General features: G+C 60.0%; 2 protein-coding genes across 2 annotated transcripts; one reads left to right on the forward strand and one right to left on the reverse strand.

The window, feature by feature from the left end:
• Positions 1-2084: 2084 nt before the first annotated feature.
• On the reverse strand, positions 2085-10254 carry PRRG3 (proline rich and Gla domain 3). Its single transcript, XM_058814289.1, has 4 exons — positions 10221-10254; positions 6982-7022; positions 3143-3303; positions 2085-2624 (listed from the first exon to the last, which is right to left on the reverse strand). Exons 2-4 carry the CDS (start codon positions 6986-6988, stop codon positions 2085-2087), a joined length of 708 nt encoding a protein of 235 aa, XP_058670272.1. The 5' UTR covers positions 6989-7022; positions 10221-10254.
• Positions 10255-14656: 4402 nt separating this feature from the next.
• Positions 14657-15905, forward strand: CLDN2 (claudin 2). Its single transcript, XM_058814290.1, has one exon. The coding sequence runs from the start codon at positions 14774-14776 to the stop codon at positions 15467-15469; it is 696 nt and encodes a 231-aa protein (XP_058670273.1). The 5' UTR covers positions 14657-14773; the 3' UTR covers positions 15470-15905.
• The last annotated feature ends 2085 nt before the right edge of the window (positions 15906-17990 follow it).

The following is a 17990-nucleotide window of genomic DNA, read 5'->3' on the forward strand; positions in this document are numbered from 1 at the left end:
TTTGAAAGGACTTAAATTAAATCCCCCGCTGCCCTAGTCTTGCTATTTAAAGGGGATTATCTAAGGGGTTTAGGAGCGCACAGAGGACGGCAGGACAACCTGTGCACCTCAATCCCCTCAAAGACCCTCAGAAAACCTTTCTGCATCTCACCTGCCGGCAGCTCGGGGCACGCAGGACACCCTTCAGGTTTCTCAGACCTCACCACACGGCCAGGTGAAGTTCAGGGCTCCAGTTGGGTGTCTGGGGTTTGCTCCTGGACGCTCCCATCCTCACTGGGGACAGTCCAGCGGCCGTGGTGGGGGTTATTGGTATCACTCTCCCCCACAACACCCTTTGTGGGAAAAAGCCACCCTGTGCCACTCAGACAGTGAGGGTTTTTTAATAAATACCTTTTTTTTTTTTTTTTTTTTTTGCACAGAAATATACCAAGTTTTACAGAATACAAACTGCAGGGATAATGACCGAGCATCAAAGACAGAGGATGCAGAGCACCCTTGTGTCTCCCTCTGCTGTTCTCTAGCTCTGGCCCTGAGCTGCCAGCTCTCCCCATAACCCCACCCTGCTAAGGCTGGGGAGGGGACAGACGAGGTGCCAGCATGTCCTGCCCCAGGAGCAGCCAGGCTGGGCAAGCCCCAGCTCTGGGCTGAGGGCACCAGCTGGAGGGCATCACTGGGGCCGGGCGGGGTGCAGGCCACTGATGGATGGACAATAGCCTTTTGGTGCTGGTGGAGAGGCTGCTGCTGGGTGAACAGCGGGTGGTGGCAGTGCTGGGAGCTTCTGGGCTGCTTCTGGGGGGTTGGAGGACAACCCTTGGATTAATCCATCAGATGTGACTGGGGAAGGGCAGCCCCGTTGCCTGGACCCTACAGGCAGCTGCCCAGGGAAAGGGGACACTGATCCCACAGCAAAGCTCCCTGCTCTGCCCTGCCCTGGCAACACAACCACCTGAGCAGGGTTTGGCCCTGCTCCTGACTGTCAAGGCAGGGTCCTGTGGCTCCTGCCCCTGTCTGCACGACTTCCAGGCCACAGCCCTGGGCACAGCCCACCCGAGAGGTCAGGAGGAGAGTGGGGTCCCTCATCCCACTGTACCTGCTCTGGAGGACAAAGAGCCCCAAAGAGAGGAGCCAGGCAGGGCAGAGAGGTGTGGGATAGGGAGAGGGGAGGTTTGGCCTGTCTGCAGGCTCTCACCTCTGGAGCAGACACCAGACAGGCCACGCTCCAGGAGAGAGCTGAATCCCCATCACTTAAAGCCATGAGACCACAGTTGGCTCGGGGTCAGAGAGGACCCCCTTGGCCAGCTCTGCAGCAGCCACACCTCCAGCTGCTCAGCACCCACAGGGGGAGAGCAGAGAGCATCAGGAAAAGGCCCTGCTACTCCAAAGTCACTTACCTCAAGTACAAGACCACCACGAGCCCTTTCTCCCTTTCCAAAGAGATCCAGGAGATCAGAGAGCACCTTCTAGCTGCTCCTCCCTGGTCTCCACACAGCAAATATCCCTACAGGTACCACAGTGTGGCCCGGGCTCCCCACTCCCACTCGGCAACAAATCCACGTGGGGGAATCACCATCTCCCCACAGAGCTGGCCCCACCAACTGCAGGGATGGACAAAAATTTGCCACACCAATCCTGCATCTCCATCACCTAATCAGAGCCCTGAGAAGAACAGGGCCCGGAACATGGGGTGAGGCTGAGCAGCAGCCCAGGGAGGCAGCAAGGCTGCTCTAATCATGGGAAATGTTATGTCTGTTGGAGGGGGAAGTGAGGAAATCAAATGCACCATGGGGAGACCCCCACATTGAGCCAGGAACAAGCTGCTGCTCTGCTCTGGCTGCTACAGCACTTACGTGAGTGGGGAGTGAGGGGCAGGAGACGGCTCCAGAGCCATCCCACAGCCAGCCCTGCCTCACCCCACCTGGGGACAGCCATTTTTGGTTAGGAGGGTAAGGCTATTGTGTGATGGCACCAGATTGTACAGGTGAGATGGGGGCCTGACGAACACCTGAAGGGGGTGCCAGGCACGGCGAAGGGAGGGTGGCTGGGTGAGTGTGACAGTGTGAAGAGGCAGCAGGGAGGCACACCCGCTATTTGCCCGCGGCGGGGGCCGTGGCCACGATCTCCTCGTACTTGGGCGGAGGCTCGTTGTAGGAGACGCTGGTCTCCTCGCCGCTGCTGCTGCTCTCCGGGTGGCCCGTCACCTCCTCGTAGGAGGGCGGGGGAGTGGCGCTGGACAGTCTGGAGAGGACGGACACGGAATGCTCGGGCGGGCACAGGGTGCTGTCTGCCTGGGGGGTGCCCCCGGCCCGGGCATCCCCAGCCCCGCGGCCGCTGGCTTCCCGCTGGTACTGGGTCTCCCCCTGGCTCTGCGAGCGCTCCCGGTACACCATGACCCTGGGCAGGCTGCGGCCCGTCCGGCTGGCCAGGTACCGGTTCTGGGCGTAGGAGGGGCGGTGGCGGGTGGCCTTCTGCAGCTGGCACCTCCAGATGATGAACAGGGCGATGACTATGAGGAGAGCCACTCCCAAGAGGGGCACCACCACGTACATAGCGTCAGAGCGCTCCGTGCTGTGCCCGGGGTCCTTGACAGAGTACACAGAGCTGGTGTAGCCTTTCCAGAACTCCATCTGTGACGGGAACAGAGAAACAACCATCAAATAACCACCAAACAACCATCACGTGCTGCAGGTGACAGAAGGACCCCACCCACCACCAGCAATAACCACTGCTCTCCCCAGGCCCACAAAAGGAGCAGTGTTTTGAATGTCTGCTACCCTTTCAATTTAAGGTGCTGTGGGACCAACACAGAAGGTCCTGGGAACATCCCTCAGTATCCCAGAGCAAGCAGGGAAAAATTTATTCCCCACCAAGCCCAGCCTAGAGAATCATGGACAACAGCCAAGATTTGCCACATGTGCCATGGGAGCACCAGCTCAACCTGCAGCTGTGGGCAGGGAGTCCTGCAAAAGCAATGCCTGAGAAGGGAAAGCCGTGCTGGGAAGTGAGGCCACGACATGCTGCCTGCAGCCAGAAGAGGACAAAAGGGACAGGAGAGGCTGTTCCCCTTGTGCTCTCCCTCTGTCTGCAGCCTACTGAGGGTGAGCCCTCCCACACGCCCTGGGACACACATGCAGGACACACGCACCGTCTTCTCCTTGTTCTCAAACACCTCCTTGACCTCCTCATAGCTGCAGACCTCCTCGATGCACTCCCGCTCGATGGTGCCCTGCCGGATCTCCTCCAGGAAGCCATTGGCTCTGGGAAAGCGTTTCAGCAGCGAGTGGGCATTCCTGGCCCCCAAGAACACTGCAACACACAAGGCACAGACATTGTGAGCAGGGACAGATACCCATACCCCATAGCTGGCCTCTGCCCAGCCAAGCTTTCCAACCCAGCTTCCTGATGCCACACCAAAAACCCAGGACTACGATCAGGTAGGACAGCAGGTGGGACAGCCAAAGGGGCACAGCACTCTTGGGGTCTGCACAGAGACATGGCACCAGGAGCCCTCCTGTCAGGGCTGAGATGCTAGAGACACCAGAAGCGGCAGCTGCAGCCACACAGAGCAACTGAGGTATAGACAAAAGGCTCCAAAAATATTGGTTTTCAACCTTCTGCCCCTGATGGATTTCATCTTTCTGCCCCTTTGCTGCAGGCAAGGGAGATCCCACCAGGAGAGCAAGACTGGGACACAGAGCTGTGCCAGGACATGGGGCCAGCACCAAGAGGGACTCAGAGCCCACAGTTCAACATGACAGCCTGCTAGGAGCTGGTGTCCCTGCTGCCAGCTGCTCAGCGTCATGCAAGCTCAGGTGGCATCAAGGACTCTGTCCAGGCCCCAGAAAAACCACTGTCTTCTCCCAGGCCCAGGAGAACAAGGGCAAATATCCCCAAAACAGAGGGACAGCACAGGGGGATGTGAGTCAGGGGCCTGAGCAACCTCTCCTCACACAGCAGCACATTCTCCTCCCCACTATGTTTTGGTGCAGAGGCCTCACAAACTCTCCTCTGCTCCCAAAGCCTGGGAGACTCCTCAAGTCCTCCCATAATGCATGCAGTCCTGAAGCCAGGAGCAGGAACAGCACCTTCCTGCCTGCAAGAGGGACACCAAAGCCTCTCTCCATATCCTGCAGGAGGGACACCTCCAGGGGGTGCAGGAGGCCAGCACCTGCCAGGACCTGCAGCAGCACAGGAGGCAAAGAAGCTGTTTGCTCAGAGAGCAGAAACTTCACGCAGAACATGATCCTTCCAGGATCCAAACACGCATTTCATGAATGAGTGTTTCCACAATGCAGTTCAGCACACTTGGCTCTAGGCTGCTTCCAGCTCTTCCCACCAAGCCACAAAATCCTGCTGCTTCCCTTGGGAAGACGAATCAGTTCAGCTGGGTGATCCACAGGAACATACTGACCTCCTTCACCCTCAGGCTCAGTCTTCCACTGGATCAACACGGTGAACCCATTCACACAGCAGCAGGAGTATCAGAGGAGGCAGGGGGACACAATCTCCCATCTGACCAGCTTGGTGCTAACAAAATACTGGCTCCACAAGCAAAACAGTCAGTGAAAAGCCACCAACTTCTCTCCTTAGGAGCCTTTTGCCAGGGAGAAAGGCAAGTTTCCTTCTGCTTTGCCTTCCATGTATCCTGCTGCTGAAACAATACAGCAAGGTATTTGTGGGAGTATTTGGAAATATCAACAGGGACAAGATCATGGTGAAAGAAACAACTACTACTGTGCTACACCAGCCTGGGCTTGGAGGCACTGAGCTGCTTTTGTGCTGTGTAGGTGCATTTTCCCCTTGTGATTTATTAATGCCTTGCTTCTGTGAGAGTTTGCAGAGGGCTGAACCACTGAGGTGTGAATGAAGAGCAGCATGAATGATGTGAGTCACAGATCTTCCCTCAGAATCGACTTTATTATGCAAACCATTTTTTTTTTTTTTACAAGGACAACCGAAAAAGCATTTTCAAGAGGCACAGAAGGCTTCTTGCAGAAGGGCAGGGATCAGCTTGCCTTGGCTTTCACAGTTGCGGGCTATGCTGGCTGCAGAGGGAACAGGCTGGCAGGCTGACCTTGTCTTGAGCCTTTCCAGAAGGAGATGAAATTTTACAAAGACAACATTCACTCTGCAAATGTCCTGTACTTTGCTGGAGAAGTCTGGCCTCACCTCCTTTGCCTCCCACCTTGATCAGGCCGTGGTATAAACTCTCCCCTCCTTGGCACTTAAGCCTGAGACTTGGATTTCAACTTCCTCAGCACATGCTAGAGCAACAGGCTTGGCTGCAGATCTCACTGTCAGGGTTTTCCATCCATCCCTGCAGAAAGCAGTCACTGGACCCTTTCCCTGCTTGCCATGCTGAGCTGGCCACTAAGGTAGGAAATAAAAACAGACACACAGGCAGGCAGGTATCAAAAGCACTGTCCCAACTGCAAGCATGCTGTGACAGAGGTGTGTGTTTTTCCCCACATGCAATTTCCCTCAGGGACATAGAAATGGCAGGAGAGCAGAAACTGAGTCACTGCTCCCTCCCCCTGAAAGTGCAAAGTGGCTCAGGACCAGAGCAGGAAAACCAGTGGCCCTCAGGAAACCTCTCATCTCTGCTGGATCCCCAGCTGACATGAAGAGCAGCCAGTCCTGTCCCCAACCCAGGGGGCTGAGGGGACCTGCCAGTGCCCAGCAGCCCCAGTGCTGATCCCCTGTGCCTCTCCAAGCCTCCCCACACCAGCTGGAGAACCGGTGCTCAGGAAAGATCAGAGCTTTTAGGCAGGGGAAGCAGGAGCAAGGGCTGGGTTCACCTCAGCCCTTTCCTGCTGGCTTTCCTGAGGTGCTGCTGGTCCCTGGTGGACACCACCCCATGTCTCAGCTGCTCTGCTTGGGGGAGACACCCTCGGGCTGCTTCTCTGGGGAAGGACTGTGGCTGTGCCTGCAGAGGGACAACCAGGGATGGCAGGGAGCATGGGATGGAGAACCTGCCCATCACCACATCCCCCCTGCACATCAGGGTCACCATGAAGGGGACGCTGCCACCACAGGGGACACTTTTCACCACAAGGACATGCTGGTGAGCCAGCACTGAGCTCTGGGAAGGAGAAAAGGCAGCAGTGGAGGAAGGCAGGGACCCAGCTGGGCATCCTCCTCATTAACTGAAGATTAAAGCAGCCTTTTAAAAGCACTGCCTGAAGATCTCTGCTCCCTCCCGCACCAGCACAGCAGAGATAATGAAAGAAGGCATACCTGTCATCCCTGAGGTCCTCCTCCTCCTCCTCCCCAGCGTGGCTACTGCCTCCACCTTCACAGCTGGCTCTGGTGGCACTCCAAGCAAATCCTGAGATCCCAGACAGATCTCTCCATCTCCTCCTCACACTCCCATCACACCAGGGCATGCAGCCTCCATGCAGGCTGCCCAGGAGAGCCAGAGGGAGGCTTGAGCCCAGCTCTGGACAGGCCACACACCCCTCTGCAGCCCTGCCAGGCTCAGCCCATCTTTAGTGCTGGCCCAGCAGTGCTCTGGGTGTGGCACAGCGAGCTCGGGGTGGGGCTGGGCTCGGCAGCATGCACAGAACACAGAGCCCCGGTGCCACCGGGCACACAGGGCAGTGTGGCCCCCAGGGTGGGCACTGCCAGGGTGCCAGCCATGGGCACCAGGAGCAGTGCTGATGAGAGATGTCAGAGCAGACAGGCAGCCCAGAGAGCCCTGGGGAGGCCCTTCCTGCACAGCAAGCAGCACACAGAGACAGAAATGCTGCAGGGGTCAGACCTTCAGCACCTCCTCTCGACTCCCACCTTGCAGAGGGGAGAGAGAAGCACAAGTCAGGCCGGACCTCAGACCTCACCCAGGGCCAACAGCTGATGGTAGCTGCTCCCCAGAGACAATAACACCCCCCAAAATGCACAGGCACCCCTTTGTTGAGAGATGGCTGTCAAACATCCCCTTCTCTCCAGCACCACCAGCCCCTCTCCGCCTTGCCTGGGAGCACTTACTTGCCATGCTGCCTCACTCGGCCAGGGGGGCTCCTGCCTACCTGCAGGGAAAGAAAACAGAGTCACTGACAGCTTACATTTCCACCCCAGTTTCAAAGCCCAAGCCTCCATCACCCAGGATCAGATTGATGCAGAAAGCATAGTGCTGAGCAGTGCACCCATGGCAGATCCAGCCCAGCAGTGCCCCTGCAGAGAGCCAAGGATTCCAGCTGCCTCCCTGCTCCTCACCTGCCTGGAGGGGCTGGAGGGGCTCAGGGCACCCTCAGCTCCCAGGGAGAAGCAGGGCCCTTGCAGAGGGGAAAAGGAGGAAGGGAAAAACTGGATGAAGGATAGACCCCATGTCTCACCAGCAGACAAGATGACCTCCATGCCACAGACTGCTGGGAGCAGCCTGGTGCTCTTCCCTTCCACAAGAGATTGATGGATACAGGTGAAGCAATCATCTTATTTTAGAGCAACTTCACAGACGTGCCAGTTCTCACTTCTGCAACTCCTACCCACAATCTGGTTCCTGGGCCAAGCTAAGGGCAGCAACAGAGTGACAGAGCTGCCTGCACAGCCAGGACAGCAGCTCTCCAGCTGGACAAGCAATTTTTGTGCTTCAAAAGCAAATCTGAACTAAACAAAACCCCACAGAAGTCAAACTAAGCCCTGCAGAAGCAGAGGATATCTGCTTGTTTTCCATGCTTTGTCTTTTCCCTGTGCTCAATGCCCCATGGATCAGAGTGCACTGGGCTGGCTATTGCTGTGTGTGACACTTGCTGTGGCAAAGCCACAACTCTGTCAGGAGACAGAGGGGACAGGAGTGCCCAGCTCCTGCAGGGATTTATTGCAGATGAAGGAGCAGGCATGGTTGCAAACAGCAGGAACTAAACCACACGCCGGTGTCAGGCCCAGGACTTCAGATATCCAGTTATTCCCAAAACACTTGGATCTGCTCTGCTGGGGTGAGGTGAGGGACAGCACAGAGCTGCTCACAGGGTCAGCAGGGCTGGAAACACACTTCTCCTTTCACACGAAAGGCAGGCACCCAGAAGGGCAGATGCTGCACAGCAGCACATCTCACAACAGCCACCTTCCAGTAAATGCAGCCCCTCTCCCTGCCAGCATCAGGTTTGCTGTGCTTTCCAAGGCTCCTACACCTCAAAGTGCCAAGAGGGCATGCAAGCCTGGAGCTGTGTCCAGAGAGAGAAAGCAGCTTCTTCCCAACAGTGTGGGAAGCTCAGATTGCAAACCTCAGGCTGGAGTTGAAGCAAAAGCAAAGGAAAGCAGCACCAGAAGTACACAGGAGAGTTCTGCTAATTCCAGTGCCCCACAGCCCAACCCTGCTTCTCTGAGCCCTTCTGGGGGATGTAAGAGGCCTCTGGATCCATGAATTCCCCCACAGGCTCTGGGCAGGGACCACCTGACCCACTTCTGCTGTCATCAGTTCTAACAGAGACCCAAAGCCCCAGGATAAAAAAGAAAGCACAGCACAGAGCACATGCCACAATTTCCACACAAACCCTCCTTGTTACAGACATCCTCCCGCTCTGATGGACAGGAGAACAAAGACACAGAAAGAAGGATGTTCTCACATCACACACCAGAAAACAAATTTAATGCTGTTTCATTTCATTTACACTCTTTTACTTTGTTCCACGTATCTGTGTCAGTGCACCCAGTGCCACAACCAGGGAGCTGCACACAAGCCTCCAAGCACAAACAATGCCGGTGAGAAGGGCAGACGTCCCAGCCACTTATTTTTATTTCCACACGCAAATTCCTGGCCACCTCCCCTGGCTCCAGCGAGCAGGAAAAGCGGGAGCAGCGCACACGCTGACGCCGAGGGGAGCAGCATCCCTCCTGCCCCCACGCAAGCCGAGAGAAGCCTGAAGCTGGAGGCTGACCTAGCAGACGCCCACCCATTCCCGATGCCCCCCCTCCGGCTTCCCATCCTCTATAAATACCCCATCGATAGGAGGTTGCTAAGGCAACCGTGGGGAGGCGCGGGGGATGCAGCCATGGGAGTGAGGATGCTGCAGTCGCACATTTGTGTCCCCCCCAGGCTCCCCCCATCCCCGCCCCCGCTCCCGTCACTGCTGCCAAAGGAGGAAATCGTGCCGGGAAAACACGGAGCGCGCCTGGAGCCGGCTCCTCGCGGGCCCCGAGGGGACATGGGGGTCCACAATGGCAGGTGGCACCTCCTCGACAGCCTGGGGGCGGCCCAGTCCCCCCGAGCCCCCAGTGCCGCGCCATGCACGCAGGGAGGGTGCTGGCAGTGCCAGCATCACGTAGCCGCGGTGCCAGCTGGATGCCAGCAATATTGGGGCTTTTCCGTGCCAACATCCACGGCGAGGAGAAGAGGCTACGCCGGCTACGCCTGACAGGGCAGGAAGCCTCGCCCTCCCAAAACAACCGTCACACCCCAGCCTGCTCCCTGCCTGCTGCTCAAGCTGCCCTGGCAGTGCCAGCCCGGCCCCTCTGTGCCCAAACCCAGCTCCAATGATCCCCACTGTGCTCAGCTTATCGAGCCACCCCACGGCTGGGACCCCCAGCTCATCTGTCACCCTGCAGCAGGGACCCCCAGCCTACCTGTCACCCCACGGCTGGAACCCCCAGCCCACCTGCCCAGGTGTGCAGGGGCTTTCCAGTCCCCCCTCAGCCTTCATTGCCACCCCACGGCAGCGCCCTCAAGCCCAAGTGCCACCCCACAGCTGAGACTCCCAGCTCACCTGTGACCCCACAACAGGGACCCTCAGCTCACCTGTCACCCCACAACAGGGACCACCAGCTCATCTGCTACCCCATGGCAGATCCCCCTTGCCTACCTGTCACCCCACAGCGGGGTCCCCTAGCTCACCTGCCCCCCTATAGCGGGGTCCCCTAGCTCAACTGCCACCCCATAGCGGGGTCCCCTTCCTCACCTGCCACCCCATAGCGGGGTCCCCTATCTCACCTGTCACCCTACAACAGAGACCCCCATGTCCCCTGTCACCCCACAGCAGGGTTTCCCAGCCCCACCTCCCGGGCTGTGCGGGGTCCTTCCAGCCCCACCCTCCGCCCCACCGACACGTCCTCCTCGTCTCCGCCGCTCTGCTGTTCGCCGCGCACCCGGACACGCCGCGCCAGTCCCAGGGCTCCCGTCTCCCCTCTCCGCGGCAGCAGCCCCTTCATCCCCGCTCCAGCCCCGCAGCCGCAGTCCCAGGGCTCCGCTGTCCTCCCCCCGGCCCGCGGCCGCACCCGCGCCCCGCCGGTACCTCATGGCGGCCCCGCGCCCGCCGCAGCCGCTCCCTCCCGCCGACGGGCAGGGGAGGGCAGGCCCCGCCCCCGACACGCCCCGTCCCGCCCCTCCACCAATCGCGTCCCTCCGCGGCCCGCGCGCGCCGCCTTCCTCTTGCAATGGGGATGCGGGGCGGGAGAGTGGGCGTGGCCACGCGCTCCTCCCCCAGCTCGGGGATGGATCGGCAGCCAATCAGAGCGCGCTGCGGCTGCCGGGCGGTGCCGCGGTGGCCGCTGGGAGCTGTAGTCCTGAGCCCCTCCGTGTTTCCGCGGAGCGCGGGCGCGGCCCGGGGGCGGCCCCGGGGGTTGGCCGAGGCTCCGGGCGGGTCTGGCCCCGCTGCCGCACTCAGCGCTGTGTGCCTTCCCCTGCCTGTTGCCTCACGCCGGCCTGCTGGGGTCAGGGCTGCCAGCATTCCGCGGGTGTCCCGCGGTCACATCCCCTGTCGCCTCCTCTTCTTCATCATCCTTCTCTTCTTCTTCCTCCTCCTCCTCCTCCTCCTCCTCATCATCCTCCTCCTCGCTGCCCGAGTCCTCATAAAAGCAGAGGGTGGCCTGCACCGGGAAGTTCTCCAGTAGCTTCTCCCCCACGCTGTACAGGTGGTCAAAGGCCTTGGACTTGGGCCAGAGGAGCCTGTGTGGGGAGAGCCGGGGTGAGCCCCCGCCCGCCGCGCCCCCGCGCCCGCCCGCGGCCCCGGGCCAGGGCACGTACCTGACCGGGTGCTGGAAGGACGCCAACACTTTGCCGGGACCGCCGTGCCCCTCCGCTGCCCGAGCCTGAGGAGACACAGCCGGGTGGTACCGCGCTCCCGCTGCCCGGGCTGGCACCGGGGTGCCACACACACAGCGACTCCCCCCTCCCCTGCCCCCGAGCTGAGGCGCTCACAGCCCCGCGGGGAAGCTGGCATCTACCCCCACACCCTCCCGACGGGCTTTTTGCCAGTGTAATCTCTGCCCCGTGCTCCAGAGCAGGTGCCCAGGCATGCCGCTAACGCCCTGAGGAATGCCCGCCCGGCTGGGAACAGGCGGCTCCCTCAGGGCTGCTGTGGCCCTGTTTCCTCAGGGGCTCAGCCTGGTCCGGCCGGTGCTCCAAGGGAGCTGGGCACGGCACGGCCCTGGGACAAAGGACTCCATGGGACAAAGTGACCGAGAGGCTGGTTTGGTGCCAGCAGGGACCCCAGGGGCATGGGGACATTGCCAAACTCACAGCGTCCATCTCCTCCCGCCGCGGCGCGTGTCCCTCCTGGGCTCGGGGCAGCCACGGTCTCCAGAGAGGAAGGGCTCTAAGGGGGAGAGAGAGAGAGGAACTTCAGCGCCACAGCCACCCACCCTGACCTGCTCCCTTTGCCTTGCTCGGGTGAGGCAGCCCCACAGCCCGACCCGCCCGACCAGTCCTGCCTGACTGCCAGCACCTCTGTGCCACCCACGGCCGCTGGCATCAGAGGTGTCTCCAGCACCCTCCATGCCATCCATGGCTGATGGCATCAGTGTCCCCAGCACCGCAGCCTTCACCCAAACCCAGCTGGAGCTCCCTCATCCCTCCTGCCAGCCCCGTTCCCCTGGTACCTTGTCCCTTGTTCCAGCCCCGGGGCTGGGCAGGCACTGGGCACCGGCACCCGGAGCCCGTGGGCAGTCAGGCAGCAGGCAGCAGCTTGCATGGTGGCAGGAGATGCTGTCCCTTGTGACACTGCAGACCCTCGGTGGGGACACATTTATAGCTCTGTCTGGGCCGTGACTCACAAATTCTTTGGGGCTGTGGGGACAGCGGTGTGAAATTTGTCCCAGTTGTGTAAACAGAGGGCCGGGGGGAGGCTGGGGGCGGAGGGGCTGCGATCTCTGGTGGAAAAGCAAAACACAAAAGGGAAAATTTGGACACCATTTGTGAGAAAATCCCCGGGGGGGAACAGGGGAGGGTAGAGACAATTAACAAGGATGATTAAGTGCTCTTTGTAGCCATTTGCATAAGGGAGGCAAGGGAGATGGGAAAGGGATGGGAAATGGTGGGGCAGTATGATGAGCATGGGATTGGGACAGTGCAGTGGGCATGGGATGGGACTGCGTGTTTGGCATACCATGGGCACAGTGTGGTGGCTTTGTGTTGGGGACAGCACAGAGGGCACGAGGAGGACAGTGATGGGCTACAGTGGTGACAAGCACAGAGCCACCAGGAGGCAGCTGATGGCTCCAGAGAGGCTCAAGGGCAGACAGGGAGCGAGGACACATTGCAGGGATCGACCCCAAGCACTGTCAGGTCAACGGTCTTGCTCAGGCACCCATGGCCCATCACCCCAGGGAGCTGCCAGATCCCATTGATCCCCACAGATGGGAGAGCAAGCACTTGCCAGTGTTCCCTGCCCTCTCCTGTGAGTTTTTGAGATGTGGACCACATCAGGAGGGACAGAAGAGCTCCTCAAAGTGAGGGTGCAAGGCTGATGCAGCCCCTGGTTCCAGCAGGGCCGCTCATCCCGTCCCTGCCCACTGCTCCTACCCAAGCACTTGAAGAAAATGCCACTGGCAGCTCCTGGGAGAGTTTCAGTTTGGGACAAGGAAAGAAAATAGCAAATGGTCCCTTCTGTAGCTCTGCTATCAGCATCCAAACACTGCTGTACAAACTCCAGCCAGACCCTGCTCAGCTCTGAGCACAATTTGTCACCAGAGGCCCTGCCTGCCCCTGTCCATCTGTGGCAGCCGGTGAGCAGGAGGGGGCACGGGGCCAGCACGGCTCTCATTACCTTCCCCATTTGCTCCTCATTTGGGCCAGCAGTCTTACAACAACAAACCCCGTGGAGGACAAGCAGGGCCAGGAAGAGTAAACCAAAAGTTCAGGCTGGCTCTGAGGAGTGGGGAGCTCAACCTGCTGGTGTTTCACTGCCCCTCGAACCCCAAAACAGGCAGCACAGCCCAGAGTGGACACATGGATGGTGGCACAGTCACCTGCCAGCCACTAAGGCTGTCCAGAAGGATGACAGCAAGCCTCAAAGCTGAACCCATTAGGTGAACCTACCCCAATAATTCATAGACAACCAGCAAAGCAAGCTCCCCAATCCTTTCCGACACCCAAAGGGTTTAATTCTGATCTGCAATAAGCCTCTGATCCAGGAGATTTGCAGGTGGATTGTGCAAAGCTGGAGCTGAACAACTGCAGCCCCTGATCCCCTGGGCTGGGGCCCTGGCTGCTCACCCTGTCCCGAGCAGCCGCCGCCAGTCCTGGGTGACCCCCGGCTGCAGCCACCCCGGGTCCCACCCTGCACCTCCAGCCACCTCCGTAAGTACCTCAGAGCCCCCTCCCTCGCCTTCTGCCGGCACCCAGAGCACCCAGAGCACCCAGGTTTTTCTTTTCTAGGTGTGGGAGGACTTGGTGAGAGCACAGGAGAGCAGACAGAAAGCTGGCAAGCTTTGGTGCCGAGCATTTGAGGTGGCAGCGGGGGGGACGGGAGCAGGGGCAGGCCCGGGTGGTGGCAGCACGCTCAGCCAGGAGCACTCCCGGGGGAGGGAGGCCACTGGCCGCGATGCCGGGCTCAGCCCGGTTTCGCAAGGCACCACAGGAGGAGGAATTTTTAAACAAAGCAGAGGGAAAACAAACCAAGCCTCTCCACCACCTCTGCCAACCTCCCCTGCCTGTGTACAGGGCTGTGGGCGGGAGGTGGCACTGACTCAAAATCCCAGAGGAGCTGCACCCCGAACTGCTCACCCCTCCACAGGACAGGTCACCCCTCCACAGGACAGGTCACCCCGCTTGACTGGCATGCTTCCACAAAGTATCCCAAAGGAGATGCCAGCCCTGATGTAATTCTGCCCTCTGTGGGCCTCCAGCCTCTCCTGGAGATGCAGGTGTCACTGTCACATGCGTCCCTCTTCATCCTTGTCCCCAGCAGCTCAGAAAGGCAGATATCCATGGTTCAATCTCAGGTGGCCGTGTCCCTTTATGCCAAAGGAGCCTCAGCAGCTCGGGGTGGGTCGTGGGTGGCTGCAGATGCCTCGGGTGAGCCCCATGCAGATGGGGACAAGGTGCCATCCCCTTTCCTCAGCTGGGGGAGCTTTTCCTTCACCACCTGCAGTCACCTCCAGCAGTCCCAAATATGATGGTGCAGCCATGGCTTTTTTGGCTTCCTCAGCTCGAGGCATCACAGCAGACAGGGAAGACTGCTCGAGGAAGGCAGTGGGCACTTTCCCCCCAGCAGCAGCTGGCTCTCCATCCCTGCCCGCGGCGTCAGTGCAGGGGAGGGCTTTGGCGTCCGTCCTGGGCAGCGCTGCCTCTGGAGCCTGCCCGGGGAGATAGCGGGGGTGAAAGGGCGCCTGGCGCTCCTGCACGGGCTCGGGTCAATCGTTAATCGGGAGGGATTGCTTTCCGCTCCCGCAGGTAACTCCCCGGGCTCCCACCCCGCACAAAACCGGCACCCCCGGCAGCGGGGTGGAGCTGCAGCGCTGCGAGCGGAGCCTCTCGCAGGGCCATGGGAACGTGAGCACACGGCAGGGACCTGGGCGACAAGCTGCGAGCCTCGGCCAGCGACAGAGGTGACAGCCAGCCGCCACCATGGTGTCCATGGGGCTCCAGCTGCTGGGCTACACCGTGGCCTTCCTGGGCTACATCGGCACGCTGACGGCCACGCTGCTGCCCAGCTGGAAAACCAGCTCCTACATCGGCTCCAGCATCGTGACAGCCATCAGCTTCACCAAGGGGCTGTGGATGGAGTGCGCCACGTACAGCACGGGCATCACCCAGTGCGACATCTACAGCTCCCTGCTCAACCTGCCCGCCGACATCCAGGCGGCCCAGGCGCTCATGGTGAGCTCCTGCGCCGTGTCCTCGCTGGCCTGCCTGCTCTCCGTGTTCGGCATGAGGTGCACCGTGTTCAGCCAGGGCTCGCCGGGCAAGGACCGCGTGGCGGTGGCGGGCGGCGCTGTCTTCGTGCTCGGGGGGCTGCTGTGTTTCATCCCGCTGGTGTGGAACATCCACGTGGTGCTGCGGGATTTCCGCAACCCCGTCATCCCCGACAGCATGAAGTTCGAGCTCGGCGAGGCTCTTTACCTCGGCATCATCTCCTCCCTCCTCTCCCTCGTCGGCGGCTGCATCCTCTGCACGTCCTGCCCTGCCCGGGACACCACCACCGCCTACTCCAGCGCCTACCAGCCCCAGCTGCTGGCGAGCAAGAGCCCCCAGCCCTCCGTCAGCCAGGTGCACAAGACCAAGAGTGAAGTCAATTCCTACAACCTGACAGGATACGTGTAGTGGCTGCAGGGGGAAGCAGGCTGGCACCTCTCCCGGCTCCCAGGGCAGCCGGGTTGGCACCGAGGGAGCGCGGTAAGAGCAGAGGGCACGGGCATCGCCGTGTGCTTGGGGGGGTTGGCCCCGCTCTCTCCCCGGCATTCTGAGAGCCTGTGTCTGCTCGGAGATCCCAGCCGGTGGCTTACACTGCTGAAGGACCCTGAACCCGCCTCCTGTTCCTTCCTCCGTGCAACTCCTGGCGCGGCGGGACCCCAGCCCGCAGCCCCAATGACCCTGCCTGCAGAGGGGAGCGGGCTCGTGGCCTCAGGGGGCGGCCCGCTGGCCATGGAGGCACCGCAGCAGGGTCAAGGGCATGTGCGTGGGTCTGCAGGTGCTGCCGGGGGTTGGGGGTGAGTGCTGGTTGCAAACCGATGTCGCAATAAATACGTCTTTCTAGCCACACTGTATCCGAGCTTTTCTCCGGCACCGAGGGGCTGTGGAGGGGGGCAGGATGTGAAAGGTGCCCCTGGCCCTTGCTCTGGCTGCCTCCCCCACCCCACGGCTGATGGCTTTGTCACCCGGGAGCCCCGGCAGGTGGGAGCCCTGCTGAGGGGGAGGAGGGCCACTCCCTGGCACAGTTTGTCCCTGGGCACCACGCTGGGACGTTGCCATGCACCACTACTGCCAAGGTGCCAGCAGGGACATGCAGAGCTCCCTGTGGGATAATAACACCTTCCCTCTGTTCCCTCAGCGCTTCTTGCTTCTGGGAGTGCAGGTGTTATGAGGCTGGGGATTCATTGCCCCTGTGTGTGGCACACCCCAGTCCCCAGGTGCTGGGCAGCCCTGGCATTCCCACATCCCCACCCCAATGAGCACTGGCACCCTGGGCACACATGGTCCCAAGGACCAGGGGCAGCTCCTGGCTATGGTGGAGTCTGAGCAGCCCAGCTCAGCTGCAGAGAGGCCTCACAGGCAGGTCCTGAGCCCCGAGGTCCTTGAAGGGTCTGTTTTGGGAGAAAATGCCACCAGTGAGACACTGGAAAGCTGCAAGGGATGGGCAGGCAGGAGGCAATGGTGTGGAGGGACAGGCTGTGTGGCTGTAGCCCTGCACAGGAACATCCACACAGGCTGCTGGTGGCACTGGGGGGTGCTGGCACATGCCAGGCCATGGCAGGAGAGGAGGTGCAGGCAGACCAGCCCCACAGCCCACCAGGGAGCAAGAACATTTGAATCCATGTGCTGTACCACTAACCCAGTGAGAGAACCCCTGCCCTGCTGTGCCACAGCTCAGGGCCACCCAGAGACCACCCCAGGGAGCAGCAGGCCTTGGTCTACCTGCTGACCCCTCATAAAGCAATTTAGATTAGGCCATGGAGAGGAGGGGACCATGTTGCGCACTCAAACGTCACCAGCGTCACCCTTGCACCAGTGAAACCGTGTTTGCTGTGGGGTTAGCACGCTCCTGATAACATTGGGTCACGCTTTCTCCCCTCCTCAGAGGGCAAGGAGATACCAGGGACCCACCCTGGGGTGACAGTCACTGAAGGGACCAAGGTGGATCTCCAGGCAAAGGCCAGTGACCCCATTTCCATGGCCAAGAGACAAAGCACAGCATCAACTCTGGACCAGCTGGGTTATTTATTCCTGCCCTGAGGAAAAGAATGCCCTGGGGTATGCAAGAGGCTTAACCTGCTGGTGCAGGTCCCCAGGAGATGCTGCAAGTTCTGAGGGTGCTTTGGCTATAAATTTTAATTTATTATTTTTTCTGGGCAGCTGGTGGAGAGAGTGGGAGAGCAAATAGTTGGCACAAAACGTCACACCTTAAAGAGGAGGAATTCCTGGGCACTGAGTCCTTGCCCCTCGCCTCCCACCGCTGTCTGCAGGCAAAGGCTGTGCTAATTAAACAAAGGGGCATTTGAAACGCTCAGAGCTTGATTGGTGCTGGGCTTATTAATGCTTTAATTCAAGGAGCAGAAGGGAAGCTTCCCCCAGAAGGAAAAAGGCAGCTGGCACAGGCAGAGCTCACAGCTGGGGTACAGAAACACCATCACACTGAACAGGGACCAGGTCCCCAGGCCCCTGGGCCACCAGCCCTGCCACAGGGGAGCCCCTGCATCAAGCACTGGGTGGGTTCGGGGAAGGGAACATTTTTCCCCTCCAGCTTTCCTGGCCTTCAATGTGAATGCACCCAAAGATGTGAAACCTGGCTACAGGGCAAGGCACAGTGACATAGATTTTCCACTTGAGTAGGAGGATGGGGAAAGGGAGGGGAGGACACTGGGTGCACAGCTGTGGTGGCAATGGTTATCTCTGCATCCTGCAATAACCATGTTCTCATTATTGATAAAGCAGGTTCTTGAGGGCAACCTGGATGTGGCCCAGCATAGGGACAGAGAGAACAGGAGCCCAGACTGCCCCAGGGGCAGCTCTGCTGGTGGACAGTGTGAGGTAAGGGATGGAGCTCTAACAGCCAGCACAGAACCAGCACCTTGCAGGCTCCTGCCCCTCACCAGCTCCGTGGCAAAAGCTGAGGGTGCCCCAGGAT

This window comes from Ammospiza caudacuta, chromosome 14, assembly GCF_027887145.1.
Source record: "Ammospiza caudacuta isolate bAmmCau1 chromosome 14, bAmmCau1.pri, whole genome shotgun sequence".
In the NCBI taxonomy this organism is placed as follows: Eukaryota; Metazoa; Chordata; class Aves; order Passeriformes; family Passerellidae; genus Ammospiza; species Ammospiza caudacuta.

What these genes read in the sequence shown, in the direction of transcription:
- PRRG3 (XM_058814289.1), bottom strand. An exon ending in TTGAGAACAAGGAGAAGACG is followed by an intron (nt 2,625 to 3,142) that starts GTGCGTGTGTCC and finishes TTCCCGTCACAG; the next exon opens with ATGGAGTTCTGGAAAGGCTA.
- CLDN2 (XM_058814290.1), top strand. Translation starts at nt 14,774, where the DNA reads ATGGTGTCCATGGGGCTCCAGCTGCTGGGCTACACCGTGGCCTTCCTG.